Source organism: Pocillopora damicornis, chromosome 4 (genome assembly GCF_964200805.1).
Source record: "Pocillopora damicornis chromosome 4, jaPocDami1.2, whole genome shotgun sequence".
Classification (NCBI taxonomy): domain Eukaryota; kingdom Metazoa; phylum Cnidaria; class Anthozoa; order Scleractinia; family Pocilloporidae; genus Pocillopora; species Pocillopora damicornis.
Window position 1 is genome coordinate 17390790 of NC_142673.1, and position 27823 is coordinate 17418612.

The following is a 27823-nucleotide window of genomic DNA, read 5'->3' on the forward strand; positions in this document are numbered from 1 at the left end:
AAGAAGCAAGCAACAGGGAAAACATTATACTCAACAACTTTAATGTTATTTCGGTATACAAAGGCAATGTGAACTTTATTCAGCAACGTCGCCCTTCATGTTTGTATGCTATTAAGCTACATGTTCTTACCTCTGTTTTAGTTCTATGTGTTGTGAACAAACAGAAATAGGACGTATGTCTTGAGGTGGGAAACGGCAATTTGACAATATCTTTTTACAGGCCTTACGAAAATTTTGACTAAATGTGAGGTAAACGTAAGGATTGAGGCCACTGAAGAGAGATGGTAGCCACATAACCAAGAAAAGTAGTATTCCATTTAACTGTAGGTAATGGTGAGAATTTAAGAAGAAAAATGTAAACAAAGTGAACCAGCAAAAGGCGTACAATACTACCACCGCAATCATCATTACGGTGACTCTTTTTGCTATTCTCTGAGCCTCGATCTGATTGGCTCCTTCTCCTGGCACTTTACGTGACCAAAGTTTGTAGCAGACTGCCGTGTAAAGACAGACTATTACTAGAAAAGGTAACAAGACACCCACAGCGAGATGTATATCGTTAAGGATGGTCCACTTATTTACAAGACGATATAAATCGCAATAATAGGATTGTCCAACTTTTATAAAGTTCTCACCGATAACGATGGGTACCGACCAAGCGAGAGACCATAACCAGAGAATAAACATGATTTTCTTTAAATGCTGAGATACAGGTGACTGTCTTAAAGGCAGAACTACTGCGTAAAAGCGGTCAACAGCAATCACTGCAAGGATCCACACTGAAAAGTCAGGCAATGAGTATACAGACGTCATATACACCTTGCAAGTTATTAAACCTATAACGCCCCGAAGCCATAGGCTGCCTGTGAAACTGTGATAAAGGAAATTCACTGGCTCAGACAATGTTATAAAAATATCGACACATGCTTGGTTCATAACCAGATAATTTGTCGTGGTCTTCAAGGAGTTATCTGTTCGAATGATATAAATGATAACTGAGTTGCCGAATAAAGATGACAGAAATGTGATGGTGTAGGCCACATACATCACCAGATTCAAATGACCTTCTTCCTTTCCACTATCCCTTGTAGCATTCCCTAAAGGGTAAAGAAGTAAATATTTCTGGTAACATGTGAGTTTACAAACAAGAGAGAACATGATTTCATACCTTAAAAGTGTTACAGTATATTCCTCTTGCTTTTCTAACTTTCCCATCCTCGGGTATACGTTAAGGTACTCGTAAGAACTGTGGCTCCGTTACTAGAAGTGAAATCTTCAAGCATATATTTTGGCATATTTTCAATTTTCAGCCATGAAGCTCCATTTGATAGAAATTTAAAAAAGCTAATAGACCATATTTCTCTTAAAGGTGCAATATGTACCTGATATGTTCATCTTCTTAAAGGATGGTTATTCAGTAAGTGGATTGACGCACCGTAATAGCGTGTTCAGATGTGCTTGATTAACATGTATATCGTACCTTCTTTGAGAATAACGCCTCTGGAGTTGGACATTGACTCTACATCGATACTGTCGCTCTTTGAAAAGTTCCATAATTCCATTTTTGGCTCGGGATGTTCTGAAGATAAGATTTGCATCCGAAAGAAAGATTTCTTTTTAACTGCCTCAATTATATCTTTTTATCACAAATGTCATTTCCCGTTGTAAATGTTAATAATTCTCACTCAAGATATGATTTGTATTACCACTGATACATACTCTTAACACCCATTGTTTATTTTGAAATTCTAATTAAAATTTTGTCGCTCCAAATTCAAGCGAGTTAAAGGCTCTGTTTTGAACAAATCTATTGTTTGAAGAGCCACTCTATGGAAGAAATTATGAGCAACGTGTTTTGGGTTATTTTAAGATTTCTTCCACGAGTTGCAGTAATAAACATTTTATTTAAAAAAAAAGCATCGTACTTGCGAAGATTGTACTGAAATCGATAATGTGTTCCTTTAAATGCAGTTCACTCTGTGCGGGCAGATTATTTTACTTATATTGTGAGGTATCAATGCTGTTTGGCTAAAGAGTAAGTAAATAGACCAACTAAGGGTGTTGAGAATGTCTTATCTATATTGCTTACTTTTCCATAACCTTAAAAATTATTTTTTCTTACCTTAGATATAAAATCTATTTCCATCAGAACTTCCCTTTCTTCTCGGCGATAGGCAAGCTGTTTTGATCACCTATTACCATTTTTGATTGATGGTTCTTTCCCTGCTGGCAAACTATAATAATCAATTAGAAGTTTTCGTTGACATTTTCCTTTTGATGGCTCCATGTGTTGACGTTCTAATTGATGACAATAGTTAGCCAGTGAGAGAGAGACTACTTGAAAAATATTTAAACAACAACAGTTCGCTCATTTTAGTTTGCACTTCAATCATCAACACTTCGTGTGCACAAACAAATTCGTTGCATTTTCATTTGTAGTTGTTATGTTCCCATATAATGAAATCCCAAACATGATATATCGCAACTGCCAGAGAACGTGAAGAAACTATGTAATGCAGTCGAATGTTCTTCATATTAAAACTGGAAGTGTCTATTCTTTCCCTTTTTCAGTTTAGTGAAATGAATTATTGACTCAACGACCAACGGAGATCAAACTGTTACCTCGGGAGTGCTGTGAAGATGTTAATAGATTCTCCCCTGGACACGATGCAAACTGACAAATTGCTTTGTTTTTCCTCTTTTTTGAGAAAATTTCAGATTAACCAACGAAAGCACAAGTACATAACCGACTACTGAGTGACACAATATTTAAGCTGAAGAAAGAAAATTATCGAGTTTTCTTGATTTTCATTGAAACGGCGACACGACAGATAGCTACAGAAATTCTAGTGCCGATTTTAGATAACATTTTAGACCCCGTCTAAAACGATATGCCTGCGTTTTAAAATGTCTACACTTTGGTGAGCGTTTTTCGATTCGATTTGCGCCATTTCGGGCTGGCGCTAAACCATGAGCAAAAACAGCTAAACGTGCGTAATCTTGTGTGAAACAAGGCTAGTACGGGAGGCCTGGAAAAGAGGTTGCCAGACGCCATGACGTCATTCAACGTCCTCCATCGTTTTCAACTAAAGCGATATGCCTGCGTTTTAAACTTTTTGATATCGTTTTGGAATCAATTCGTTTTCATTTGTACATGGAAAAAATTTTCAAAACTTGAAAAAAGGGGAAATTGCAAATAGCGCGCGCGCTGTCAAAACTTCGTCTGTCTTCTATGAGGCTTTCTTCGTGTAAATAATATGATTTCACTTACAATTTTGTGTAAGTAAGCACTTGCAAATTTTTTAAAGACTACAAAATGCACTCACCCTATGGGCTCGTGCAGTTTTGTTGCCTTTGAAAAATTTATTCGTCCTTATTGACACCAGATTGTACTCGAAATCATGTTACCACCTATACAAAAGGCATCCGTTTTCAAGCATTTTAGAGTGGACGGAGGGCCAAAACACATCAAAGAGTATCCGTTTGCAAACGAAAACACATTATTATGGACGTAGTCTCAGTCCTTGTAAAAAAAAACGTGCTCTTCACGAATATCGTGTGGAATTGGAAAGGCTACGGAAATAGGGGAAGGGCGTGCTTCTTGTGGTCAAGTTATTACAATAAGGAAGCAAAAGTAAATCAATATTGTACAACGTAAAGATGAATTGTGTTTATTTGAAAGGAGTGTTAAAACTGATTTTTGTTTTAATTTTTTAAAAAGAGCAGGTGTTCAGGATTATTAACATATTTCTATCTCTTTTTAATCAAATCCAGGGTAGGCAAGCCGCGCCTTTTGTAGTCGAAGAATAAACAATAAATTTTGAGTGAACTTAATTATACCATTGGGATGATTCATTTTCAACTGCAGGCTGTACGAAAATGAATTAGCCTTCGCAATTTTTTTTGTAATCACTTTGTATATTTTTCTTTCTTTCAAATAATTGGCAACAATAGTTTTTGCGATCTGTCGTTTTCTTGCCTTACCAATGAAACGCTTGGCCTCTTTCCTCCACCATGCCACTCACAATAATGATCTCTATTTACCGACTCTATCTTTTCACCTAGGTAGGGTAGTTTGTTGTTTTGTGATTCGGATAATTTCATTCGAATTCATTAAAAATTGAGATCCTAAGCATATCTGTTTAGTTGCTATGTCGTCGTCGTTTTTTAAACGCTGTTTTGCATTCAAGTCGTTTGGTGTAATTGAAACCTTATTGAAACATATCCGGCCTTTATGGACATTGCAAAGGAAATAGAAATACCACTCCTCGTAGCATTAAAGGTTGTAAATGACATTGGAATCAAATTGATAATCAGGCTAGAGGAAATGAAACGTTTTACGACAAAGACCGAATGGCAAATTAAAGAGTCCTGACAGCAAGTCTAAATTATTTCCTGGAAGGGATACTTTTATTGAATGCGATCAATGTCCATGGTTTGCGTGATCAGAACGTGGCTAATGTTATTGTGGTGTGATATTTTGAAGCTTTATTCAATAACTTCTAAGCGATTCCAGACAACATTTATTTGTTGCTTACTCCCTGCTAGGTCTTAAAAACAAGATGGAGCAGCCTGTGGTTAAAAAAAGCGCTTTTCTGCTTTGTCGAAGGGCAAAGGGAAATAATGGTGGAGCAGAGGGACCGGTTGTTCAAAGGTATATCTGCAGTGTTTACAAGAAGTAAAGTCACATTGTCGTAAATTATCGCCAATAAGTTATCGTAAATAAAACTGAATTAATAAAAAATCACGTTGTCTTTCACTTCGGCAAAGTAAAAGCGAGAAATGATTAATATCATTTCAGCATCTTTTGCTGAAGATTTATACTCTCGGATGTAAACGGAAAAATACGAAGATTTGCAAAAAAATTTTTCAGTCCATTTTTTAAAGTTGGCTCCAAAGGCTCAATCATAAAGCCAAGATATAGCAATGCCCTTATAATATCGAAAGATAACTCGTAAACGAGGAACAAAATAGCGATTGCGATCATCATCCAGGTAACCTTCACTGCTTTCGCTGTAGTTAGCTTGGAGCTGCCGTTGGTTTTAACTAGCTCTCTCTTCTGATGGGGCCACAGTTTGATGCATATTATTGTGAAGAATTGCTGAAAGCGTCAAAGTGAATAAAACGCCAAGGGTTAGTGATATAACACTAAATGCTGTCCATTCAAAACATTCAAAGAGCCTCTGCAAATTACAGAAGTAAGATTCCTTTTCGCTGTCCCCGTTCTCGTGACCAAAAATTTTTGTCGAAGAAATGACAGAACATGTCCACAATATCGCAATTACTTTGTTATGTGTCGAGAAATCGTCATCCTTTCCAAAGGTAATGTTCCTCTGAGCCACAATGCCAGGTAAAAATTAACACGAACAGTATCCACAAAATAAATGAATGTGATTAGAATTAAGATCTGCGCGAGCTTGGTTTAGGATCAAGTACTTTATAGCAGTATTCATGGCTGTGTCTGTTCGTATGATGTGCAAAATATAAACGCAAAGGTCGTATCGTATTCAGAATTGACTCGGTAGAAAAGTAGCATATGGTATTTTGATATATATCCTGACATTTGTTTGTCTTTCATTTCTCTCATGTGAATAAATGCATCCGAAGAAGACGCCGTACAAGTATTTACATTTCCACCTCTTCACTCTATACCTATAATTAAGTTGTTTCACAAAAAGCGGTACCAAAATAACCACCTTAGCCACACTCTAACGGTTTTGACTTTACATCCCAAGCTAGTAATGCTTTTTAGATCTGATGTTTTATTTTTGTGATTTCTTCCTTCTTACTGTGACGTAATGAGTCATTCCTCGTCTTTGTTGATCTTCTAAAAACCTTATTTTAGCGATATGCAGACCACAACGAAAATAAAATAACCAGAACAAACCAAAAAAATTTTGATGAACCTTTCCTGCCTTAGTGGGATGTCGAAAAACTTCATCCGAGAAGAAAGGATTTTTGACATAATAACTTGAAAGAACGAGTGATCATGTCCACAGTGTAGGAATTACTTTGTCTGTTTGAGATGAAGGGTATACTGACATGAAAAAATAAGGTACTAATAAGGTCCATGCATGCAACTGAAAAAGTTCACAGTTAGTCAAGCTAATAGACTTTTTCCGACCTTTTTTTTCGTACAATGTACCTGGCTGAGTTGTTATTGTAAATAATACATAATTTAAAACAGGATTTTCCACCGGTAACATGTGAGTATAGAGAAAAACCTTTCTTTTGCTATAACTTGGAAGTTGGCCTTGGTGGTGAGAGGCTCCTTCTCAGGATGCTTGATGGGGCCAGACACATATTCTTATGCACAGAATTGCTAAAAGATTTAAAGAGAAGAAAACGCTAACAGCTAAGGATGTCATGTTAAATTCTGTTCATACATAAATATCCAGAAGCTTCTGCAAATGGCAGAAGTAAGATTTCTTCTTTGTGTCCCCGCAAACATTTGTCGAAAGAATGAAAGAACATCTCTACAGTATAACCATTACTTACTCTTTTGATGTGTCGAGAGATAGGCATCTACGGTGCCCATTAAGGGCCATGCCATTTCATTCTTTTTTATAAACTGGCGGTTCGCCACTTTGAACTGGCGATCGCCGCTTTGAACAGGCGATCGCCACTTTGAACTGGCGATTCGCTACTTTGAAGTGGCGATCGCCACTTTGAACTCGCGATCCGCTTCTTTGAATCGAACTAGAGATGACCACTATGAAGTCGCGATCGCCACTTTGAGCTGACGATTCGCCACTTTAAACTGGCGATCACCACTTTGAACTGGAGATTCGCTACTCTGAACCAGCGATCGCCACTTTGAAGTAGCGATCGCCACTTTGAAGTCGCGATCGCCACTTTGAATTGGCGATCGCCACTTTTGAACTGGTGATTCTTTGAAATGGCGATTTTACCACTGTCCAAAGAAACTGCCGACTCCTTACGCCCAATATGGCTTCCATCATATCCATGTAAGCAGTATCTTTTTGTTTGTCTTCCTGCAAAGCAGTTTTACACTCGTATATTCCAATGGTTCAACATAATATTAGTCAGAGAGATGGGCTCATTTCAACCTACTTTGACCTTGGATTCAATCATGTTGAAATTTTGTCATTTTTGACTTTGAGCCATGGAATACGTTTGAGCCTTCTTCGGTTAAAAAGAATACTGAGAAATCAAGGTCTATTTCGAAGACGAAATTACAGCAACCCACATGAGATTGTAAGTGCAGTTAAAAGGGAACTTTGTGGAAGTGGGAGTTCCATTAGCTATAGATTAATGTACCGCAGACTCAGAAACGATTATGGCCTTGTTGTTGACAAGGATATTGTGCGCCTTATTCTTAAAACCCTAAACCCAGAGGGTGTTGAAAGAAGATCCAGAAGGCGTCTGAAACGTAGGAAGTACTATGCCAAAGGACCAAATTAGATCTGGCATATAGATGGTTGTGATAAGCTAAAACCCCTTTGGTTTTTGTATTCATGGTGCGATAGATGAATACAGTCGCCGCATTTTGTGGCTTGAAGCCAGTGTCACCAACAATGATCCCAGCGTCATAGCGGAGTACTATTGTGACTGTATAAAACAAGTGAGTGGTGTTCCGAGGATTGTCCACGCCGAATGGAATGGCATTGATTCCTTCTCGGGCGATACGAGCTTTATGTATGGACGTTCAGTTTCCAATCAAAGGATTGAAGCTTGGTCGTCTTTTCTTCGTAAAACTGAGTCTGATTGGTAAATCAAATTCTCCAAGGATATTCGGGACGCGGGCATTTATTGCGACAGTAATCCAATTCATGTAGAATGCCTGAAATTCTATTTCATGCACTTAATCCAAGACGAGCTCAAACACGTGACAGAACAATGGAAGCTTCATAGGATTAGGCCATGTAGAAATTCCGACTCCCCAGCAGGTCGCCCCGAAGTTCTATATTTTCTTCCTGAACTAAAAGAAGCCATGGATTACTCTACTCCAGTGCCAAGAGATGAAATCGATTTAGCTAAAGAGGTATGCTGTGATCAACTCAATGAACAGCCGGCCTCTAGAGGGTTCGTGGAGTTGGCTTACCTCATCATGGATGAAGAGAATCTGACGATGCCAGATGACGCAGAAGAGGCACTGAGATTATATATAGATCTTGTCTATCATATTGAAAACATCTAATAAATAACCAAGCCGTAACAAATAACAATAAGAAACTTTATGGCCAATCATGGAAGTTGTCACAAAACAAAACGAAATAGTACTCTCCCTGGTAGAAAGAAGCACTTTCTCCCTACTTTTCGTGAGCATTCAGTCTCATGGCTTGAAAAAGAGGTGTAGTTAACCTGCGCATCATGTACCACTACATGTGCATACTAACAACATGTGCATTATGTAAGTAAACCCTTACAATGTTGCTCTAAAGATGGAGAAACAATCTTGCGTGCCACGGTCTTCTAGAAGGAGTAGCACATTTCAGAACAACACCTAAAAACGACGTTTAAGCCGAAACATAAAACAGTAATTGCTAAAGATGCGAAATATATGTATCTTTTCGCAATTATAATTAACGAGTCGGATGTAAATTTCAAGAATAATATTCTGGAGCATACTTCCTTTCCCTTGTTTTTTTCCTTGAGCTAGATAATTAAGGTCAAGTGGATTACTTTAGCAACGACTAAACCGTAAAAAGATCCTTAGCTGCTTCATAACGTTTAACTTGAAAAGTCTGGTTTCCCCCTAACTTGAAAAAGCTTGCATTTCAGTGTTTCAGTGTAGTAAACTTATACATAAAAGAACTGTTTTGACCGTGCTTCCACCAAGAACTGTGGAGCCACTTGTTGATATTATGTTCCATGATAGAACACTAATAAAACTAAATTTATCAAAATATGAACGAGCATGCGGTATTTATCCCTTGTTCCTTTTCTGGCTAGCTTAAAAAACTTACAGCGCACTTTACAGTGCCGAGACTCTGTAAAACACTCGGCTCATGAATTTAACTGAGACCAAAGTTCATCCACATGATTCTTAGAGACCCCATCTACTATCCATTGTAAGATACACAGGGGTCTCAGAACAAAAATGAATCGGCTAAGCTTGCTTAACCAGTATATTTTTTTAAGCCTTCCCCCAAACAGGGGCAATCCTCATTTCAAATCTTGCTAAAACAAGATACCCCCCTATCTGTGATGCTCTCCTTTTCAGTTTTCAGCCAAAGGACGCGTCCAGGAACACTCTTGGAGCCTAGGAATACGCCCATAACGCTCGACTGGCAAAAGCGTACCGTGATGGCACTTGTGGTGATGAAACCGTGTGGAAAGATTCTGCAAATTACCTCAAAGACACTTCTAGTCCCATGCAGATTTGATGGGGGGTAAAAGGCAACTTCATTTCTTCCCTATTAAAGTGCCTATCAAAGGAAAGCTCCCAAAATGTGGATCCAGAACATATCCTGAGTTAGGCCTCCACAGCAGTCTTCACGTACCCTCTTTGTCTATAAAAGTGGCTTTTATAGGGGAAGAAACCACTTCATCATTCTGACAGTATATCAAGAAGTCTGGCGATACTTTCTTTAAAAACTTGGATAGGCGCGTCGCCGGCCAATTCTGAATAAAGTTTCTAACGCAAATTCGCGCTGAAAAATATCCTGTTGAGATGCACGCACTTAATCTTTTCTTTCTTTACAAAAGTTAGACTGCCGGCACTAGGTTTTACGATTTTCCGCCATTTGGTTATGTTTTACCGAATTATAAATTTCTCTCATACATAGGAGAAAGTGAGTGGCATCGAATCAATCATCGCCAGTTCAAATTGGGGAATCGCTATTTGACAAGAAAAGAATGAGATAGAATGCCCCTAATGGGCACCGTATTGTGGGCTTTTGGCAGCTTGCAAACTCAAGTAGTTTAGGGCCTGGGTTTTATCTTGGTTCGAGACCCCCAGCAGACTTTCAAGACTTTAAAAAATGGCGGCCGTTACCGCATGGCGTATTCGAAGTTTAGAACAGAGAGCGTGAGCGCTTTTGAAGAGGCGAAGATGGATATCTAGCGCAAATGTTTTCAGAAGATGTTGTTTTTGTGTAGATGTGGGGTCTACAGCTAAGGTGAGTGTTAGTTTTGTGTTTATTTCGACAAATTAGCCCTAATTTGCCGTATAGCTGCCATAATGCTCTCACGCGTAAATCCAAATAAAGAACGTTTCATACAAGGAAAGCGCATTTCTTTTCGTTTACTAAACTAGTAGTAATCAGAGATTATAGGGTGCGTTCGATCCAAATAAAGAACGTTTCATACAAGGAAAGCGCATTTCTTTTCGTTTACTAAACTAGTAGTAATCAGAGATTATAGGGTGCGTTCGATTGGACAAGGACGGTGTTGGGGATTGGGTGTGAAAGGGTCTTTCAACTTTTTTATAGTGAAAAGAAACATGCAAGAAAATATAGAGGGAAAGGGGAAATCATTTGTAACACAATTTATTCCTAAAATTGTAAAGTGACATTTTGTTAAATTACAAAAATAGCATAATAGATTAGTGTTGTAATTAATTGAATGTTAAGGGAAATTTGCCACGAAACAGCAACGGTATATTTGTATCTTAAACTATAACTGTAAAACGGCAACGGTATATTGGTATCTTAAACTGTAACTGTAATTGTTACTACAACTTAAATATGATAAGTGAAAATGGCTCAAAATAGTCTGGGTTTTAGCATAGTAATTTACATAATTATACAAAAGTTTAATATACTTGGGTAATAACTGATTGTAGGTTAAAGCAAAATTTTTTAATGAAACAGTAACAAAGTTATGGTTAACATTGTATTGGGAAAATTATTATATTACATTTCATGGCTTAAAAAAATTAATAATGTCAAGTATAGTTATGCTTCATAACTAAGATGGAATGAGCTGGTTGTCTTTGTTTGGAAAAACTTTTTTCCTGCATGATATGCAGCCAATTGAGTTGTTTATTTGAAGGAATCCTATTCTCTTTCCGTTAATTGTTTATGTTTGTCCTATAATGGAAAAATGCAACCATCATATCATCTCATGGCTGAAGAATGTCAAGTATAGTCATGCTAATTAACTAATTGTTTGCACTTTGTTTGAAAGCGAGTTGTAAGTTATGTTCATGGCTTTGCTTTCTTTCAATATTGCAAGTGTCATGTCTGTTTTACTGACACTTTTCAAGTTCAAATCCAACTTCATGTGTGTTATAAGTTCTTGAATTTGTTGGTGGTAAAGAGTTAGTCTGCGCTGTTCACTTGGATTTGTGGAGGATTGTACCAGTATGCGCATATACCACTGTGTTCCACAAGATACAATGATTTGAGTTAGTTTACAATCTTTGCATTGTCCAAGGTCTTCACTGTCTTTGTTCGGAACAACTTTTTTCCTGCATGATATGCAGCCAATTGAGTTGTTTATTTGAAGGAATCCTATAATCTTACCATTAATTGTTGATGCTACCATGCTTACCAACTCTGCATTTACATCTATTAATGGCTGAGTAAATAGTGAAGTTTCGTTGGCCTGAAATGACACACATCTTTGGTGGTATTCAAGTATCTTTCATTTTTATTTTTTGGTTAAACCTCAAGGTTTTTAAAAATGTATTATTATTCTTATTAAAACTTCTTGCTTTTTTAATGTTCCTTGATATTGTGTATTGACTGCTTTTGTTGCTGCAATGTTCACCACCTGTGCTTTGATGCTGATGAGTTGCTCAGAGGCAACATTATTCAGTGCAGAATTGCTGCTTACCACCCTACTGGGTATCAGATCCTCAGAGTAGTTGAATCCTGCAGATTGTTCATTTGGAATTATCTTGCTTTGGTGATTTAATATTATGTCATTACTTGCAGAGGGTGTAAAATTTAAAATTTGAACCGCACATTTTGTTTTTCCGAATGTTGTAACTTCAGGGTGTTTCTGTTGTGAGAAACAAAGAGCACAGTGAATACCTCTTTACATGGCAGTGTGCAGTTGAAGTACTTTTTTTTAGAGTTGCTGGCATTCTTTACTTGTGATAGACCATGACTTGTATATGGCATATTATTTCTTCTGGTACAATTGGGGTGGTAGAAGATGTGAAAAGGACAAAAGGTATATTTTGGGTGAGGATGAGAACCAATAATTTGTGCCAAATCATTTGAATAAAAATTGTTTGTTTTTGTGAATGTTTTTTGCTAGTGAATAGTTATTATTGTTTAGATAGGGAGACAAGTGGGCAGACAGACAGGGAGACAGACAGTCCTTACTTACTTGGGAACACAAAAGAAATGAAAGAAAATATTATTACTACTATTATTAGAATTTGCTTACCTTGCTCCATTTGTTGTTTTTTTTATCTAAAAGGTTAAAATGAAATTTAATTACTCACAAGCAAATAAAAGAATTTAATCAATTTGTAACAATAGTGTTTCAAATGATGAACTAAATTACTAATTTACTTTACTTTGTTTAAATTGGTATAGTTTTTACTGATTTTTTTAAAACAGGAAATAGAATAATTCATTCATAAAAAATGGTTTACTAAGCAAGTCATAACACAGTGCTTTACAGTTAGTTTATGTTTTCATACATGAATTAAGTTGAATAGCTGTCTGGTTGATTGTCAACCAACAAGGCAGCAAGTTTATCAAGTCTACTTTCTTCTTGTAGTCTATGCTGGAAACAAGGTGACTTTTTCAGGCTTGTTAATCTCTCAAAAGTCATTGGTTCCATGGTTCGGGATGAGAGTGTCTTCACTCTACTAATTGCAAAATAAAAAATTCCTGGAGTTCTCTCATTTTTACCAGTGTCTATCCATGCATTTGTCAGGGTCAATCCCTGACTTTTGTGATTTGTTATTGCCCAGGCAAGTTTTAAAGGAGTTTGTTGTTTTTCATTTACAGTACCCAATGTGTCAGACATTATTGCTATTGAACATATGGGTACACATTGTTCTATGTTGTTACTAATTGATGGGCCTGTATAGTCATCAAACATGACAATAACAGCAATAAGGCAAGTCAGGGGGTTGTTGATTGATAGCATATATAAATTCTACAACAGTGCCAGTTGCACCATTACATAGAACAACATATATCCACAGATTCAAAGTGAGCATGACATGTGCTCCTTTTGCAAGGAAAACAACAGGTTTTAGTCCTGACATTTCATCAGCGCTGGCCTTTTTAGCTACTGCAGTCGAGTGTTGAGCATTAATCCTTGCTATTGGTTGCTGCAGTACAGAAAGCTTTTCAAAGTTGTATTTTGCAACTTCATCATTGCTATAGTAAAGTCTTACAGTATCTTTAAATGCAGTGATGTTGTCTATTGTTGATGGTGTCTAGTTAAGAGAAATAGCTAGTCATTTTGAGTGTAATCCCCTGTATGTAATTGGTTTAGTAAATCCCTGAATCTAGATTGTTGTGGATTTGATCCTTTTACTCTATGGTTTAATGTTAGTTTTACAACAGTATTAAACATGAGATAAACTAAAATTAATGGCCTTGTTCTTGTAATGCATTTGAAGGGCTTAAGTGATAAAGAGGCTTATCTGCTACAGGTGGTAATTGGGCAGGAACACCAACCAATATTATCAATTTGCTGCCAAAGAGTTCATCAGTTAAACCAGTAGCTTGGCGGCACTGTTTGTCAACCCACACAAACATCTCTTGGCCTAACATATTCATAAGTAAGTATAAGTATAATTAGTATAAGTATAAGTATAATTTATTTACCGTCAGGTACACGGGGAGTGGTTGCCCAATCTCCCAAGCCGGAGGCTCATGATAAAAGTGACTGACTATAAAATACATTTACAAAGACTGAAATTCTTAAATCTAAATTATTAGTTATCACGTTAAACTATTTACAAATGTATATTTAAACAGAAGCTACGTATACGCAGAAGTGTCAAAAGATTATAGACAGCTTTTGCATTGGCAGCCGGTAAAAATACGAGTTTTCAGTTTTCTTCTAAAAGACGATAAGTTAGGGGCGATTTTAACAGAAGGTGGTAGTTTGTTCCAGATGCGAGAGATGACAAATGAGTACGAATTGTGACGGAATTTGCTGTTGTAGGAATTTTGAGTTACGTTGAGGCCAGTATTTCTTAGGTTGTAGGGAGTAATTCGGGGTTCAAAGAGGTCGGCTAGGTAGCTTGGGCCGTTCTCTTTGTAGCATTTATGAAATATTATTAGCGACTGTTCTATGCGTCTATGTTCCAGTGTGTTCATATCTGCTGTTTTGAGAGTTGATTCATAGTTAATGCTTCTCCCCAAGTTCATTATTGTTCGGAGACCGTAGTGGTTTGCATCTTCTAACTTCTTATTAAGAGTTTTGCCGATGCCGATTAGTAGTACAATACTCAAAATGCGATAAAACAAAACTCCTATATAGAACTAGCAGTGTACTGGAAGGCACTAGGCGTTTAAGACGGCGGAGTGCGGCTATCTTAGCAAATACTTTCTTTAACATCTCATTTATGTGTTCTTGAAAAGATAACTTATTGTCAAGGTGAACTCCGAGGATCTTTAGGTGCTCTTTAATGTCGATAGAAGCGCCGTTAAACTTTAAGTCATAGTGGTGGGTACTTTTGCCAAGGACCATTGCTTGTGTCTTGTCTCTGTTGGCCTGAAGATAGTTGTGGTCAAGCCAGGAGGATAGTCTTTCCATGTCTTGGTTTAGCGAGAACTGGAGTACAGTCGGGTTTTTGTCTGCCATATACTGGGTAGTGTCGTCTGCGTAGAGACGAAGAGAGGAGTCATTTACAGCTTCGTTCATGTCATTCATAAAAATGTTAAACAAAAGGGGGCTAAGAAGACTTCCCTGGGGGACGCCACAGCGTATAGGTGTCCAATTGGAGCAGCTGTTGTTGCATATCACCCATTGTTTTCGTTTGTGTAAAAATTCATCAATTATAGTATAACTGATTTTTTCGAGTATAATTTGAAGTCAGACAAGGCTTTGATCAGTCAAGTCTTTGTTGCCTTTTGCATCTACAGGAAGTTTTAATGGTGAATGTATAGTACATCCACATAAGCTAAATGCAGCTTTTCAAGTTGTGGCTGTAACAGCACATGACTGTTTCAGTAGTATTTTAATGGCATTTATAAGGTAGCTTTTTCCTGTACCACCACCACCTATTATTATAAGCAATAATGGATGTTTTGGAAAAGGTTGTTCTGAATATGCTTTAATTATGGTGTAGCCTTGTTTCTGCATTTCACTAAAAGTGATAATATCAATATTTTGGTCTGTTGCAGTTCTTGGTTTAAATGCTTGCTTGCTAGTTTGAATCCAAGAAGACATTTCTCTTATTTGACTCTCTTCGTATTTAAGTCTGTCATTTTGCCAATTATAACTTGTATGTATAGGGTCAGGAGATTGCCTGCCTGTGACGAATAACACAAACATTCTCAATCATACATGAACATGTAGGAATCTGACCATTACCTCAACCATGATTTTTACTTACATTCCTATATGTAGTGCAGCTTGTTAAATTAAAGCCATCTAAGTTATGCTAGTATTTTAAGTCAAGTAGTGTAAATGAAGTAAAAACTGTTGCATGAGACTTCCTCTCTAATTTCATGTTCACAGTGTATTTTTTAAATCCATAGGGTCAAGATAGCTCAACAGTACAGCTATCTTGCAGTCAAACATAATCTTTGACTTGCTGACAATGAAGGTGAGCAATTAGTAATTAAGTGTTAATTACCAGTAACAAATTTGCTCTTAATCCTAAGCTTTTGGTGGTAAAAGTGATGGACAACAATCAATTTCAAGCAGCTTATTATCTTTCTTTTTTAAATGGCCTGACTAAATCATTTAAGGGAATAAAATGAGGAAAGAATGCCTGATCAAAATACTTTAGAAATGTGCTGCAATCTTCCAGGATTGTAGCAATTTCAGAGCAACTTTTTTCTTATGAGGAGTACTTGTTACTTCATCTGATAACTCATTGTCATTAGTATTTGGAAGCCGGTTTTTCTGTATTGAGAAGGTTGCATCACATACTTTTATGTCAGACTGTAGTTGTGTGCCTTCAGCACAAGAACTTTTATTTTTCCCAGGTGGTTTTTATACCTGTTGGCAATTTTTGGGCAATTTGTCAAGCTGTATCCCTTCAGGTGTTTTACCCACTACAACCTCTACTGCTTTTGCTGTTTTTGAAGTGAGGGGCTGGTTACTTTCATCTGACCTAGTACAAATTTCATGTTCTGAAAGCTGTGGAAGTTGGTTTTGCTCTATAGGCTCTTTGCTATTTTCTTGAGGTTCTTGTTCCTTTCCTTGTTCTTTGTCACTCTGTAAGTGGTCATGTAAGTTTTCAAGTTGTGATTCTTCTCTAAGATTAACTTCAGCAACTTCCATGTCATCACCATTGTCTATGTCTTCACAAGATGGTTCTTGAGAAAAAGAAAAAATAAGGAACTAGACTATAATTTAATTGCTACATTCGTTTTATCCTGTTAATGAATTTCCTTGTAATACTGATAAATTACTGTAAGTATGCTTAAGTACTCTATGGCAAAAGTCAAGAACTATGTCATGTAATTAAGGAAGCAATTTAGTTCTCAATTGTTCATTTTCTTATGCTAAAATGAAGCCACAGGAACGAATATGTTGTGTGTATTTTGGTTGCTTATTTTCCTTCACATTTTGTGTACATGTACATTTCCACATGTTTCATTTAACTGAAATTTTATCGTTGATTCCTATAATTACTTGAATGCAAATACCTTGTGGTTTGGTAATGAGATCAGTTTCTTCTGACATTCTTTAGCGGCTGAGGGGCTGAGATGTAACTTATTGTAAACTAGCTCCCACTCTCACTTCTCAGCTGATAGAGAGGCAGTTCTTTGGGTTTCTCAGAACATTGTTTCCAAGCAGTCACCAAGCTGGTTTGAATGGCTTTGACTAAACTTGACCTGAAATGAAAGACATGAGGACCATCTGGGAGATGTGTGGCTTCACTAGCGCCATCATGGAACTCTACTAAACCACCATCTTTCCAGTGCTGCCAAACCCCTGGTCCTGGGAGGAGGAAATCTCTTATTACCTCCAGATGAGCCTGCCATAATCTTGCCTTCTTTGTTAACAGGTCTTTGCTTACTGTTGTGTTGGCTCTATCAGGTAACCTCTTTGCCAACTTTGTAATTTCCCGTTCTTGAATGCTGGCTGTATTTTCTTCTGCAGTGATATCTTCTCCCAGTATGTGTTACTGGGAGATACAATTTACGAATGGTCATGGTCTTGGATGGGGTTAGTATGGCCCTCATTGCCAGTGCATGTTTACAGTACCGCTCGAAGATAAGCGAACCACCTAACGCGTTGTCAACGCGTGGGCTCGAAGAAGTCAACGCGTTAGTGCTCTTTCGCTAACGCGTTAGCTAACGCGTTAGCTAACGCGTTGATCATCGACCCGTATCGCCTTTGTTATTCACTCTGCCACCTCCAACCTTCTTTCTTTTGTATCCATTGTCGACCAACTCAAAGGACGGCCTTCATCCGCAACTGAAAACCTTTTTGAATTTACATAATTTTGCTTGTCGGTCAAGGTTTACGTTCTGTTGCTTTTCGCTGGTTTTGAACAAAATGTATTCTGCGACAGATATCTGAAAAATAATTAAGGCAGGCTTTCGAAAACTACAGAGCAACTCTTAACAAAAGAACCCAGTCGAACTGATGCGCTCTCTGCTTCTTGAGTCGAGAATCGAAAACGCTTATCGCCAGAATGTCTGGGCCACGCGAGTCGATTCTTTCTGCAACCAAAATTTCAATCACGATTTCGTCAAGGGAAACATCAGGCGGTTTCCAACAATCCGCGTTAATCAAGTCAAACAATCACCAGTAGCCCAAGCCAAGGCAAAAGGTTTCATTATTTAAAGCCTATCGATCGAAATTCGAGTCACGAGTTTTATTCGTGAACTGCTAGCGAAAAAAACATACTTATAGTTTGTCACGCTTTTGTTTACGTTCTGCCGCTTTTCGCCCGGCTTTCAGCCGACTGTAATGTGTGTGTGAGAACATACATTTATTGTTACTTGCTCCTTACTTAAAATACATGCATGGTTTTTCGCGATACTCAAATGTCGGCGATCTAACTTTTTAACAATCTCAAAACAAGAGAAAATTATTTGTTATTTCATGCGTCGTTAATCCTATTTGCATCAAACCTATTCGTGAAATCTAGGTCCAAAAAACAAAACACGGCGAGAACTATCGAAATACACAACACTCAGAGCCAAATAAAACTACTGGTTTGGTCGGAAAACTTAATTCCTATTAGGTAAGTGTCCACTGCTTTCCTGCAGTCTCTCCACTGGAAATCTCTTCCTTCGGGTGGAGCTGGATAGAACTTGCAGACTGCATCCATGATAACTTTAACTTTGTCAGGATTAAGTGGCTGTTTTCTTGCCACCCCTCGCACATTTCTGCCCCTTAGTTCCTCTGGTTGAAACAGCATGCGAGTGAGGTGGACGGCAAAGTTTTTAACAGAGGCTGCCTTTGATCTTATTTCAAATAATTCTTCATGACTGAAGAAGTAATTTTGGTCCGTTGGAGTCAGTTCACCCTGCTGCTCGGCTGATGTGGACGGCGTTGTGTTTAGCTGGACTCCTGGCGTGTCTTCTGATAGTGTCAGGATTGGAACGACCTCCGGAATCGCAATGGGAGTAGCTGGCGCAGTTACTGGCAGAAGGTCGACAGGCGGCGGGGTTTCCGGCACGCGCGTTTACAAATCAATCAGCAGATTGAGTTTGTCTAATGTTAGCTTGTGATAGCTGATGCACTGTTTCTGCTGGCGATCAATTTGTTCCAAATACGCCATAACGTCTGGCTCATCAATCGTATGAAAGTTTCTAAGCAGGGAGCTTATGTGCCGAGTAGTCTGCATGCTGCTCTCGTATCCACTAGAGAATAGGCTCCTCCTGCTGGCTGGAGATTCGCGACTAGTTGATATTTTTTATCTTCCATGAAATTCATAAGTGCATTATATATGGTTTCAGCTTTACCATCTGGCACATTACGATTTCCTACAAATCGAGTACAAGGCTCATTGTCCTTCTCAAGTCTGATATAAATGTCCAACATCTTATATACAGCGATATCCACACTCTCGTCGGCTAGTATTGCAATAAATGGGCTATTCTGGATATCTTCATCAATCTCTCTATTAATCAATTCTGCAAATGCAGAGTTCATGTCAGCCACAGACTGATGATGCTGATATACATTTGCTCCTGTCTTGGGGTCAAGACTTGTACAGCCATTCAACATCTGGATGACAAAAGGATTTAAAAAGTTGAAATAATGGAATCAAAAACGCTAGAAAAATATTATTCAACTAGTAGTAATCGGAGATTAGGGAAGTGCGTTCGGCATTTCAAAGGGGAAATATTGTTTTTTGGTTATTGGGATAGATGAATATGCCCATGGTATGTTGTCAAATAAAGGGTTATGGCGTATTGTGAAACCTGTATTTACTCTGTGTACGAAAAGGTTTTAAAGGCTAGTTATATCGTATGATTTTTGAGGAGGCAGTCGTCGCAGTCCATCGGGCGTGTACATATACAAGTTTTACTGTAGTTGGTGTTGTAGTTATGTGTTAGTAAGTAGTAAGAGAATAGTTGAAAACGTGTTTAAATGTAAGCATTAATTTTATTTAAATCTATGTTATTAAACAATTTTGAAAATGTGAACTACTTCTGAAATTTAGTATAAAACGAAAGAGAAACTGTAAAGCTTTCATAACATGTATTTATAGATCTAACACCACATTTTCTGTGTTGTACGGGGATGATAAATGTGTTTTTCTATTTAGAAATAGTTATCATAATTAAGGAAATTAATTATGAAAAAACAACAGGAACATGTATATTTCTTTTTAAAAATAATTATCATAATAAAAAAACATCAACTGTTACTTCTGTAACTGAACTGAACATTCTGAATTGAAAATAGGTCCTTTTTCTATTAAAGTTTGATAACATTGAGCTTTTTGAAAGGTTCAAACTGCTCATTTCGAAAGTCGACATTTAATACTTGTCAAATAGCCTCAAGTGAAACTTCTATCAGCTTATGAGAGGCAGTGTCATAATAAAGAATAGTTATCATAATAAAGAATATTAATTATGAAAAAAGAACAGGAACATGTATATTTCTTTTTAAAAATAGTTATCATAATAAAAAAACATCAACTGTTACTTCTGTAACTGAACTGAACATTCTGAATTGAAAATAGGTCCTTTTCCTATTAAAGTTTGATAACATTGAGCTTTTTGATGGGTTCAAACTGCTCATTTCCAAAGTCAACATTTAAATAATATTTCTCAAAGAGCCTCAAGTGGAACTTCTATCAGCTTATGAGAGGCAGTGTCATAAGTAATGCAGAAGCGTTTTGAAGGGTTCAAACTGCTCATTTCCAAAGTCAACATTTCAATAATATTTCTCAAATAGCCTCAAGTGAAACTTCTATTAGCTTATTAGAGGCAGTGTCATAAGTAATGCAGAAGCTGGATTCATTGTCTAGGAGATGGAAAATGAAGTCTTCCTCTGATATGATGTTGGGGTTAACATCGGGTAAAAATGAAGCCAGTTTATCGACCTCGTGATTCGATTTCACTGTAACCTTTTTTTTGCACGACGTGCAGCAAAGACTTTTTGAGGCGTGTTGGACACCAATTATTTTACCTGACACTTTCCTCTGTGTGAGTGATTCTATTTCTGTTGTGACTTGTGCCAAGTCTTGTGTGAAAGATGGGATCTCTTTGAAAAGAAACTGCTCTGACTTTGGGGTGTTGAGATATCGTGATCCATTGGACTCTTTGAGTCTTAGATTCTGTAAGGCATAGGTCTTCTGATCTTCTAGTTTGTTACAATGTTCCTGCCAGAGTATGAGTTTTATCGAGGTGGTGTGGTCAACCAGAATGACTTCTTGTCTTTGTAGAGCGTAGCCATAACGACTGTTAATCGTTTTGACCGCAGTGATGCTGGATACCTTTGCCTTTACGTCAAGCAATTGCTCTTTTGATACCTCTTGTAAAAATGAGAGACTTGGTAAGGAAGATGATGTTGCAGCATCTTGGTGGGCAAATGGTACCACCACAGGTTGTACAGTTGTGTTGTTTTGGATGATGATGCTTTCGCTGTCATCCTTGATGAAAGAAGTTATGTTGTGGAGTCTGACAGCTGTTCTTCCTTTCTGGTACTTTTCTAGCAGGGGTCTCTTTGCTGGGTTGAAACAGACTGCCCTAACCACTCTGTCACTTCTTTGAATATTGCAGTTGAAATATTTGGTTGGGGAAAACGTGGCCTTCTTCACAGGAGATATGGTTTGGATGTAGCCCAAGATTTCTTGTACTTCAGAGCTCTGAGAAGCTACAAAACAGGAAAAGTCAGTGGATATGTCATATAATGCAAGTGTAGGCATGTTTTATGGAATGTTAATATGTCGAATGTGAATGCAATATACAGCCGTAGTCATGGCATAGCACTGGTTATCATATGAATTCTTACTGGAATGGTCTTGAACCACCACTAACTTTATCTTGCACTGACACCTGATTGAACTAATCATGCCATGTATCTTAACACAATGGGAAATTTACGTCTCAGTTGCACCAACCAAATTGTTTATATTCACATACATATCACGGAAGGCTCTGTCTTCTCCAAGAACGAAAATTATAAAACCTCTCTTTAATTATAAGCTCTCCATTTGCTTCCTTTAGTTTTGGGATTAACTGTTTTGTATTGCAGTGAATAAATCAAAAAAATAATAATAAAGAGCTTTTTGGTCAAAGTATAATTTATTGAACCTACTTACATTTCAATTGTGTCTCGTCATTCATCTTGGAAGGTGGCTTTTGGTGGTCTTTTCCTGATAAAAGAAAAGATTAAGGTTATTGCTTAAAACTTTTTTTCATTATTTTACAAATTTCGTTTGCAATGTCTTCTATCCCAGTAATATGTACATGTAAAACAGTGCAAAAGTAAACATGAATTTCTTTGAGGATTTATTTGAAAAATTGTATTTTTTAATTAAATTTCTGCATGTATCTTGTGCAAGTTCATCAAGTCTCTTTTCTTCTTCAAGTCTATATTTTAAATTGGCTGACTTTCTAAGACCTTTAAGCCTTTCAAAGGTCATTGGTTCAATAATGCAAGAACGGAGTGTTTTAACTCGGCTAATTGCCACATATGAAATGCCTGCAGTTTTTTCAGTTTGACCAATGTCAATCCATGCTTTTGGTAGTGTTAGACCTTGGCTCTTGTGTATTGTTATTGCCCAAGCCAGTTTTAACGGCAGTTGTTGTCGCTCATGCATTCCATCAAGACATTGAGAAGTAACTGTGATTGGGCATATAGGAACGCATGATGAAATGGACTTGCTAATTGATGGGCCTTTGTAGTTGTCAAATTTCACAATAACCGTCTGAGGCAAGTCAGGAGGCTGGTGATTGTCTGCATAAATGAAGTCTATAACAGTTCCAGTTGCACCATTGCAAAGCCCAATATCTGTCCACAAATTCATAGTAAGCATTACTTGTGCCCCTTTTGCAAGGAAAACACAAGGTTCTAGTCCTGCCATTTCATCAGGGCTAGCTTTCTTAGCTAAATCACTTGAATGACGTGCGTTGACACGTGCTATTGGGTTATGAAGTGTAGACAGTTTTTCAAAGTTGTAACTTGCAACTTCTTCATTGCTAAAATATAGTCTTGTGGCATTTTGAAACTCGGTCAAGTTTGTTGTATTGGAAAGTTGTCTAGTCAAGAGAAGTTTCCGGTCTTGTTCAGTACAATCTCCTGTACGTGGCCGCATAAGTAAATCTCTAAACTGACTTTTTTCTGGATTTGTACCTTGAACTCTTTGGTTTACTGACAGTTTAATTACGTTGTTAAACATTAGGTAAGCTAAATGACCTTGTTCGCCTACAGAACTGGTAGGTTTAGAATGGTACAATGGTTTATCAGCAACAGGCGGTAATTGACCAGGATCACCAAATAATATGATTGACAGTCCACCAAAAACTTCATCACTTATACCTGTTGCTTGTCTGCAGCGTCTATCAATCAAAGTTGTGATTTATGTTCATTCATTCATGTCCTTTACGCCTAACAGGCATGTAGGGCAGCAACGTGTTCCCTCCACATCTGGCGATCCCTTGCCATGAACTTGATGCCCTCCCACGTCTTCCCATCTCCTTCTCAACTGTCCGTCGCCATGTGATCTTGGGGCGACCCCGCTTGCTTTTCCCTTCTGGCGTCCAATGCATAGCAGTTTTTGCAATGGAAGCTTCTTGGCGGGCGACATGGCCAATCCACCTCCAGCGTCTCCTCATCAGGATGGTAGCATTTGGTTCGGTTCCACACCGTTCAAAAAGATCTTTGTTGGAAATAACATTAGGCCAAAAGATGCGTAAAATACGCCGAAGACTTTTGGTGTGAAAAGTGGAAGGTTTTGATAGATCCTTCTCCGTTAAGCGCCAACATTCTGAGCCATACAGGAGGGTTGTAAGGACGCAGCTATGATAGAGCTTCAGCTTGGTACGAGTACTATAGGTGGAAGAACGCCATACCTTATTCATCATATTGAGCGAATTTCTGGCCTTGTTGAGACGGCTCTGGATGTCCAGGTCAGTTCCTCCATCTCTACTGATGATACTGCCGAGGTAGGTAAATCTGTCTGTGTAAGGAAGCTCTTCGTTATCAATCTGGACTAGTCGTGTGTTGGTAGCGTTCAGTGCCATGATTTCAGTCTTCTTGCTGCTGATGTTCAGGCCAACTTGCTTTGCAAAGGTGTTGAGGCGATGCGTCTTCTCTTGTATGTGGGTGTGGGTGTGTGATAGTAAGGCTAGATCGTCTGCGTAGTCCAGGTCTTCCAGGTAGGAGAAAGGTGTCCATCTGATTCCCCTGACCTGATCTTCAGTGGTGCGATGCATGATCCAGTCCACAACAAGGTTCAAATAACTTGAACTTCAAATAAGATGTCACCATCACCAACGCAGCAGGTAAAGTTGTCAAAGAAGCTTTTGATGATCTCAACAAGGTGGAAGGGGATTCCATATGCTCGTAATATGTGATTTATGTACAATCACACTATTCCTTTAACTCACACACCCACACAGAAAAACAAACTATTCGTTCTCAAAATCACAATCGCTTCCTGAGGAGCTGTCATTATCACTTTCTTCTCCTTCTCTTTCTTCCGCTCGGCTTTCGTCAGTGGTCTCTTCATCCTCAAGTTCTCTGTTGAACTAAAAAAAATGTTAGTTAAACAATGTAACAACCTTGTATAAAGTAAACAAGCATATTACGAAATTTTTCATAGCATGCAATATATAGAGACAGAGAATTTTACATCGGTTTACATAGTTTATACATTCTTCTGTGCTTCACTTTCACAGTTGGTAAACTAAAAGTAAAAGCGACAGCATCCAATAAGGAGTGTAAAGGCTAAGCAGTATTCTTACATTTCCGTTTGTTCCTGCTCTCTCCTTTGAATGATTTCCCTCCATTCATCGGACAGCGCCCATTTAAGAGAACCTGTGGGTGGCTCTCTTTCTACAGGCTCCCCTTTACGAGCCTTTGTTCGTTTCCACTTTTTGTTTGTTGCGTTTTCTGTCTTTTCGCTGCGCTTGTCAAGCCTGAGACAATAACAATATTATAATTAGAAGATGCCGTTGACTTGACTGAAACCGTGAAGTAAATCCAACCCTTAAAAAAAACCGGGAAAAAAAGCGCTAATAGGTGACTAACAAATAAACTGACTTTAAAGCCCACCTGACATTTACAGTCCATCATTGCCAATAACAAGGAACAGTCTGGCAATACTGGACAATTTTTAAGGATAGAAACATTTCCATCTTTCTTGCTATTAGAAATATCAGTAAAGGACTAAACCTTTAGTATGCTTCTAACTTGTTTAGGAAAGCTTCAAGAGTTTTGCTCCTGTATTTTGGGGGCCTAGACACACATCCTCCTTCGCCTTCATCAGTATCTGTGTCATCATCGTCACTAGACATGTGCTCTTTACTTAACTTTGCGAAGGCACGGGACTCAGTCTCATCCTTGACATGAGCTTTTCTTCTCTCGTATTTCTATGAGATAAAGAAAAATTTACTTTTTAGTACTTTTCAACTAACTTTCATTGCATCATTCAAAATGTATCATTTAAGTTATTTTAATGCATATTAACTGTATACTTACTCGTTTCTTATTTTTCAATTTTATTTCATCCGTTATTTTTCCAAGGGCAGTCCTCCGTAAGTGCTCATGATACTTTTTGGCAGTTCCTGAACAAAACAAAAAAGGCTTTAATTTCAAAATTGCGTGATTGGGGCCTGATTATCTTGGTTGCAGTGGTGTCCTCTAGTTTTAAATTGCTTGTATAGTAAACTTACGTTGTACAGCAGCTTTACCAAATCCACCTCGGTGGCCTTGGCGGCAAAGTTCATCAACAATCAGCTGAGTTACCTTTGTGTTGTGAGGGCTGGTGACCCTGACTGGGAGAAAGTATACAAAATATTTAGGCCTCTGTATCTCGTTGAAAAAATTTCTTAGTGCCTTTACTTATTCACTCTTAAACTTGGGGTTAAATGTATGGGTTCAAGTCTACATATGAGAAAAAGTGCTCATGGGTCTTCAAGCCTGCCTTAGGCGTCGTCCACACTGCGTCGGAGAAATTCGAAAACGCAGCTTCATTCCACGGTTAAGCCTACCGTCCACACTAATTCGGAGACGAAGACGGAGCTTTCCGAAAACGTTCTTCAAACTGAAGGAATTTGGCCTTGCGTTTTAGTGTGGACAGAGAACATTTTAAAAACGGAGCTTTTCGAAAACAATGACTTCACGATAATCTTGTGATTAATCCTAACCCTCAAGGATGCACTCAAGCGTTTTTGTCGCCGGTGATTGTTGCTTTTTCAAATTTCTCCGGCGGAATGTGAGCGGAGAACATTTGATGCGCTTTCAGAGTAAAAAGTCCGTTTTCAAATTTCTCCGGTGTAGTGTGGACGGGGTCTTAATTAGATTATATCAGTCACACAAAAAAGAATTACCCTGAAACCTGTATGATAAATTTTAATTACCAGTTGATTTCCGTTGCACAATTTTGATTTGACTTCTTTCCTTATTTCGGGTTTTCTAGCCCTTAAATTTCTTTCGAACATTGCCGATCGACTTAGAATACTTTCAAAATCCCCAAAAATCTGATGTTCAATTTGTAAAATCCCCGCCAAGTTGTAGCAAAGTTGGCAGCGCGCGAAAACCAGGAAAATTGGTGAACATGGCCTTTGGTCAACAGCTTCCATCCTATGAACGCGCGGGGAAATGGCGACTTAGTTTTAATTGTTTAGAGTCGTTTCTCCCTACCATTATCCTAAAACTCTCTTCATAATTCGTCCTCAGTGATAATGGAGAAATCAGATGTCTCGATGCGCAAATGATTATTTAGCGGGAATAACTCTCACCCAAGAAAGCTGGCCATGAGTGATTCTTCTGCCGGGACCTAAAAAAGTCCTGAGAACTCACCGGGTCCAAATATTTTCGCGCGCACAAGTTGATTGAAACTTTCGGAAACGGGCCCCTATTGTTATACAGAATACCTAGGCGGCAAGCTCAAAGTCCTTCCTCAAATAGGAAAGATGGCGGCAAAACGTTGCCAACAAAATCACAGAGTTCCGCTTGTAGCTTTGTCTTCGCGCTGACATTACGTGAATCATATACAATTTCATGCGAGTTGGAAATAGATATACATGCACTAGGTCGTTATCAGAATTTAAATTCTAAACAAGTGCACAGTTTAATTTTAACTCACGATTCCCTTCCTCTGTATTGCCTTGCGGGGTCTCTACTATTGTGGAGCTTGTGAACCTCTTCCTATTACACAAATTTGAATACTGCCGCAATCAGTGCAACATTATAAACATCCATTTTCACGGTAAAGCAAGTAACTCACGTCACAAACAGGTTGTGTTCAGCCTCTCATGAAAACTCCACAAACTAAATGAAATCTAAGTGACCTAAATTGAGCGGTACCAAGACAAAAGCTTGTAAGCTTTAATCACACTTACATGAAAATTTCTCACCTCGATCAACAGAACGACTGAAAAGTCAGAGCAAACGGCTTCCGTTAAGCTTTTAAAATTAAAAAGTTAACCAGCGACTGACATGTATTCATTAAGCTTAACTGAGATTTTGAGCGATATCATGTTACTGATGTAAATGAGAAAATTACCATCAGGGTGTAGTCTTCAATGAGAGAAATATACATCGTTGTTCGATCGTTTCAAAATGACGCCAACTTAGCAGAGGGAATCAGGTACCACAACAGCAATCCAAGGTTTTTCAGTCAAAATTTTTAAACTCACCTGAACAAGAAGAGACGATTTTGTTCTCTTTCTCTTTTTCCCTCGTCCATCAGAACCACTCTCGGTTCCATCTACGGGATGGGAAGAAAGCTTTTCTACCTTGCCGTCTAGGATTTTTACTTTTTCGGCCAGTTCTTCAACCCGCTCGTTTGAACTTCGCACGGTTCGAAGCAGTTCCTCGATTGACCTCTGGCAGGCAGCAAGGCCAGTGATCAACTGCTGCGCTGTTTCTCGTGAGAATAGGGGCGTAGATCCGCTGGATCGGACAGAAGATGACGACCGACCAACTTAACTTACTCGCGAACTCGAACCGCTAGAAGGGGATGGAGTCCGTGATATTGAATAAAAATTGCTTGGTGCACTACCGCGACTTTGTGCGCTGGAATTCCGATCCATGTTTTTGAAATCAGTTGAATGAACACTATTTAAACCGCGGACGAATTTGCATAAGTCGAGAGAAACAGTCTGGATCAGCGAAC

At 38.2% G+C, this 27823-nt stretch overlaps 5 protein-coding genes, 1 non-coding gene and 3 pseudogenes across 7 annotated transcripts in view; 2 read left to right on the forward strand and 7 right to left on the reverse strand.

The window, feature by feature from the left end:
- Positions 1 to 21: 21 nt before the first annotated feature.
- LOC113680451 (substance-P receptor-like) lies at positions 22 to 2289 on the reverse strand. The gene is made up of 2 exons (XM_027197486.2): positions 2123 to 2289; positions 22 to 1579 (listed from the first exon to the last, which is right to left on the reverse strand). The coding sequence occupies exon 2, from the start codon at positions 1213 to 1215 to the stop codon at positions 127 to 129; it is 1089 nt and encodes a 362-aa protein (XP_027053287.2). The 5' UTR covers positions 1216 to 1579; positions 2123 to 2289; the 3' UTR covers positions 22 to 126.
- A 4971-nt stretch (positions 2290 to 7260) lies between these two features.
- LOC113680452 (uncharacterized) lies at positions 7261 to 8764 on the forward strand (annotated as a pseudogene).
- Positions 8765 to 10278: 1514 nt separating this feature from the next.
- Positions 10279 to 16200, reverse strand: LOC113680454 (ATP-dependent DNA helicase PIF6-like; annotated as a pseudogene). Its single transcript, XR_016186248.1, has 2 exons — positions 16060 to 16200; positions 10279 to 14711 (listed from the first exon to the last, which is right to left on the reverse strand). The product of XR_016186248.1 is annotated as an ATP-dependent DNA helicase PIF6-like (transcript).
- LOC149047059 (uncharacterized) lies at positions 15149 to 16853 on the reverse strand. Its single transcript, XM_089205240.1, has 2 exons — positions 16713 to 16853; positions 15149 to 16379 (listed from the first exon to the last, which is right to left on the reverse strand). The coding sequence occupies exons 1-2, from the start codon at positions 16747 to 16749 to the stop codon at positions 16054 to 16056; spliced, it is 363 nt and encodes a 120-aa protein (XP_089061366.1). The 5' UTR covers positions 16750 to 16853; the 3' UTR covers positions 15149 to 16053.
- A 2579-nt stretch (positions 16854 to 19432) lies between these two features.
- On the reverse strand, positions 19433 to 21849 carry LOC149047060 (uncharacterized). The gene is made up of 2 exons (XM_089205236.1): positions 21800 to 21849; positions 19433 to 21351 (listed from the first exon to the last, which is right to left on the reverse strand). The coding sequence occupies exons 1-2, from the start codon at positions 21822 to 21824 to the stop codon at positions 20423 to 20425; spliced, it is 954 nt and encodes a 317-aa protein (XP_089061362.1). The 5' UTR covers positions 21825 to 21849; the 3' UTR covers positions 19433 to 20422.
- A 54-nt stretch (positions 21850 to 21903) lies between these two features.
- Positions 21904 to 23119, reverse strand: LOC149047061 (ATP-dependent DNA helicase PIF1-like). Its single transcript, XM_089205237.1, has one exon. The coding sequence runs from the start codon at positions 22877 to 22879 to the stop codon at positions 21929 to 21931; it is 951 nt and encodes a 316-aa protein (XP_089061363.1). The 5' UTR covers positions 22880 to 23119; the 3' UTR covers positions 21904 to 21928.
- LOC149047062 (uncharacterized) lies at positions 23070 to 23915 on the reverse strand. The gene has a single exon (XM_089204220.1). It carries the CDS (start codon positions 23913 to 23915, stop codon positions 23070 to 23072), a length of 846 nt encoding a protein of 281 aa, XP_089060346.1.
- A 195-nt stretch (positions 23916 to 24110) lies between these two features.
- On the reverse strand, positions 24111 to 27740 carry LOC149047063 (uncharacterized; annotated as a pseudogene).
- Positions 27605 to 27823, forward strand: part of LOC113664840 (uncharacterized) — a 10807-nt gene continuing 10588 nt past the window's right edge. The window contains exon 1 of the transcript XR_016186251.1: positions 27605 to 27823. This exon is cut by the window's right edge and continues 272 nt beyond it. This is a non-coding gene — a transcript (uncharacterized LOC113664840).

Bases quoted from the DNA above. Each gene is read 5' to 3' on its own strand.
- LOC113680451 (XM_027197486.2), bottom strand. From the start codon at position 1,215: ATGGGAAAGTTAGAAAAGCAAGAGGAATATACTGTAACACTTTTAAGG.
- LOC149047059 (XM_089205240.1), bottom strand. From the start codon at position 16,749: ATGTCAGAAGAAACTGATCTCATTACCAAACCACAAG. The intron at 16,380-16,712 runs GTATTTGCATTC...CTTTTTCTCAAG, and splicing joins TCTCATTACCAAACCACAAG to AACCATCTTGTGAAGACATA.
- LOC149047060 (XM_089205236.1), bottom strand. From the start codon at position 21,824: ATGAATGACGAGACACAATTGAAAT. The intron at 21,352-21,799 runs GTAAGTAGGTTC...CCTGTTTTGTAG, and splicing joins TGACGAGACACAATTGAAAT to CTTCTCAGAGCTCTGAAGTA.
- LOC149047061 (XM_089205237.1), bottom strand. From the start codon at position 22,879: ATGTTTAACAACGTAATTAAACTGTCAGTAAACCAAAGAGTTCAAGGT.
- LOC149047062 (XM_089204220.1), bottom strand. From the start codon at position 23,915: ATGCATCGCACCACTGAAGATCAGGTCAGGGGAATCAGATGGACACCT.